At 43.7% G+C, this 3678-nt stretch overlaps 1 protein-coding gene across 2 annotated transcripts in view; it reads left to right on the forward strand.

Annotated features, from left to right (window-relative positions):
- The first annotated feature begins 709 nt into the window (after positions 1-709).
- BOC (BOC cell adhesion associated, oncogene regulated) overlaps positions 710-3678 on the forward strand; it is a 46395-nt gene continuing 43426 nt past the window's right edge. For both annotated transcript variants that reach the window (XM_015418207.1, XM_015418208.1), the window contains exons 1-2: positions 710-771; positions 1904-2182. In XM_015418207.1, coding sequence (XP_015273693.1) covers positions 717-771; positions 1904-2182 — 334 coding nt within the window. In that variant the 5' untranslated portion in view covers positions 710-716. The remainder of the gene's footprint in view (positions 772-1903; positions 2183-3678) is intronic.

A 3678-nucleotide genomic window follows, 5' to 3' on the forward strand; every position in this document is an offset into this window, starting at 1 on the left:
CATGTTATCGTCTTCTTGACCCCCTTGAAATCTCCTGGGAACAGGTATTGGAAAAGTACCATCACTCATGGCTCTTCCATGGTAATGTTTACTGATGTCATTAAGAAATATGCTGACATTACACTGGCAAACTTGTACTGTGCTGCAGCCACAGTTATTATTTCTTCTTGTAAACAGTCCTTGTAATAAGACCATAAGATTTCAATTGCTAGTATCTTCAACTCCAGCTGCTTTAACTATCGGCCAAGAAGTAGGTCAGCAGAATTTGCATGGTGGTTCTCCCAGTGACTCACAGGGGACTTCTGGCTTCCTTATTTGCTTATTTAAATCAGTAGGTAGTACAACTGGAAATGGTATGGAAAATGCTACAATTGGCAAGGGATAAGGGGGAACTGGTCATATGGCAAAGCAAGATTAAGGACTTTATTCCCACACATACCACAAACTGTCCATATTTGCCTTGTAGTGTTGACAGTCTACCTGCAGAGACAAGTTACTGGCCTGTAGAAATATGGCTTGGAAAAATTATCCTCTTGTTTGTTGACTAATCTGTTCTCTTTTTTTCTCTTTCTCTTTCTCTCTGTCAACCAGGGAGCCCAAGAATCCGAATTCCTGTCTTTACGTCCTCTGGGGCAGCTTATGGGAACTTCACTTGATTTATTTTGTCCCAGACTTCTTTGCACGGGATGACAATGATACCAGGAAAAAAACAGTTGATGATTGCTACTGCTTATTTCCTTTTTGTGTTTGCTAATTGCATGGTAAAACTGGGTGAGTGAGTGTCCTTTTACCTTTTGTCCTGATACAACTGCTGCTTTTCAGGGAATGGACATTATTTCTACTTTTGAAAGGGGTTGGGTCCCATCACTGTCATCAGAAGTTTCCCTCCTCTTAACTGTCTTCTGTAACATAGTTTTGAACCACCATTTGTCTTCAGTAATATAGTTTTGAACAATCAATCACTGGCAGTCCTCAAGCAGTGACTGAACTTGTCAGAGATGCTGTAGGCTGATCCTGCACTGAGCAGGGGGTTGGACTAGACGGCCCGTATGCCCCCTTCCAACTCTAGGATTCTGTGAGTTTCAGTTGTGTTACCTGACTTATTTACTGGTCTTAAGAATCCTAACCTGTTTGGGAATCATATTTAATTTGCTATTTGCTTGGAGTAATAATTGCCCCTGGGTGAGGAGCAAAATAGCAAATCCATTTTATACAAATGTCCTCACTGAGGTTAAGAATATATATATTCTTGGATGAATACCCAGTATTTAAAGAGGATCTATTCCCATCGTCTTGCTCCTAAGCAGCTAGCCACCTAATGACAATAAGAGGAGTTACGAAAGTCACACCATCTGGTTTCACTTTTCCAGGGCTTTTTTGGTAGAAAAAGCCCAGCAGGGACTCATTAGCATAATAGGCCACACCCAACAGCAGAAACTCATTAGCATATTAGGCCACACACCCAACAACACAGCTCATGAACATATTAGGCCACACCCCCATGTGACCAGAAGTTAGGTCATCCAGCCACACCCACCTTTTGCCTCTTATTCTGTTCACCTTGTTTGTTATCAAAACCCAGGGCTTTTTTTGTAGCAAGAATCCCTTTGCATGTTAGGCCACACACCCCTAATGTAGCCAATCCTAATAAGTTTCTGCTGTTGGGTGTGGCCTCTTATGCTAATGAGTTCCTGCTGGGTGTGGCCAACTTGGGAGCCAGCCAGAACTCCATACCTGTGCGTTCCCACCCAAAAATAGCCCTGCACTTTTCCATATTTCTGCCTCAAACAGAAATCTTGAAGGTGGTTAGAATGTGAGTAGCTGGGTGACTACAGTTCGAGTAAATAGCCTCTTCTTTGTAAGCTAGTGCTCATGAAGTTTTCTTGGCTGTTCTTCTGTGCAGGTGAATCCCTTCAGGTCTCTGTACAGCCTGCTTCTATTGTCCAGAAGCATGGTGGCTTGGTGCACCTGGGATGTGTGGTTGAACCCCTGAGAGTAAGTGTTACCTGGAGGCTGAATGGAAAGGAGCTGCCTGAATCAGATGAAGTTCTGGGGATCCACATAGATCAGAGACTTCTCACCATTACTGCCTTAAACAACCACACGGTGGGCCGATACCAGTGCATAGCCCGCGTGCCTGAAGGTGTTGTTGCCAGCGTTCCAGCCATGGTGACATTAGCAAGTGAGTCACTTTCCTCCTTTCCCTGAAACCATGTGTTCGTCAGCAAGCAGAATCAAACATGTATAGCATATCTCTAGCATCAGGCAGATGATCTAGTATTTTACATTTCTGTTTGCAGGAGATGTCACTCTTTTAAACTCTGGTCTGAGACTGGATGTCACAGTGTGTATTGGACTCTAGAGCTGCATATCAGTTTGACCACTAGACTTATTTTTCAGAATAGCTCTGTCTTTGCTGATGAAGGAACTCTCAGCTGATCTCACACTGGCACTTCCAAATAGGTCTGTACCTCCTATTGAGTAAATGGTGTATTCAAATTGGGATAGTGATTACATTGATGGGAAGCATTTCTGATAGAGCAAGCCCATGAGGCAAATGCTATTATCTGTATTAGTCATTGGACAGAGCTGCCTTGTAACCTGCCCCAGCTAGAAACAGGAGGGTTCCCTCTTCAGGGCACCACAGGGTGTGGAGAGAATAGAGAAAGGAGATATGCCCTGAAAAAAATGAAGGAGATACATTTGTTCAAAACAGAGCCTGGTTTTGTTTCAAAGCCAAGAATTATTGGCTTGTCATCAAGGTATTAATCAGAAGTGAAATGTTTAGGTTGGGCTGGGTTAGGAAAGGAGAAGCAGGGTGGAATGGAGCAGCAACTCCAAGGCTCCATGGGAGGGGTCTGCCATTGGGTTGCAGCCTTTGGGGATTTGGACTGAGCTCTGCACTTAGATTAAGTTTCGAAGAGTGCATTCCAGAGCAGAATGGGGGCTGTGTTTTGCTTGTGGATTCACAGAGGAGGGGAGTGAAAAGGTGGATGGGATTACTCAAGGCATGGTTTGCATTTAACAGAGAATGGGAAAGCAGTGTTTGCTCTGCCTCTTAGCACAGTTGTTTTTGCTTTTGGGCCTCCTTACTCTCAATTTCTTTAAAAAGTATATTTGAACAAAGCTGTCATTGTTCAGTTTACCTGGGTTATGCCATTCCCCTCCAAGTCCATGTCACAGCGAGCAAGGGGAGACAGGCTTCTGCTACGGAGAAAGCAGTAGATTTCTTGAATATTGATAGACCCATTCGTGGGCACAGCCTGGTTTTGTTGCTGTGGACATTTTATTCACAAGTTTTAATTAAAATAAAGAAGGCAGTAGCTATCGCTAGTAATGTTAGATAATGAGGAAACCAGTTACAGTGTCCACATTCAGAAGTGGATGTGGTCAGATAAGTGGCAGAATGCGAAAATAAAGTGGCGCTTTTATAGCTTGGATGATCGACCTTCATGAGAAAGCTTGACAATCATGTGTACATATCACCCTTCCTGTTACCCAGAAGTGCTCTGTCTGCAAGGGATTATCCTTGCCAGTATTTTTGACATGTTGGCAGATGAACCTTAGCCTTGGGACTTGGGACTTGCCTTTCGTGCAGAGTGCTGATAGGCACGCTTGAGCTGGTCCCTGCACAGAGAACTAGTTGAGACTAGCAGTTAATTCCTGCAGCACTCTTTC

This window comes from Gekko japonicus, unplaced genomic scaffold (assembly GCF_001447785.1).
Source record: "Gekko japonicus isolate JY-2015 unplaced genomic scaffold, Gekko_japonicus_V1.1 scaffold2667, whole genome shotgun sequence".
In the NCBI taxonomy this organism is placed as follows: Eukaryota; Metazoa; Chordata; class Lepidosauria; order Squamata; family Gekkonidae; genus Gekko; species Gekko japonicus.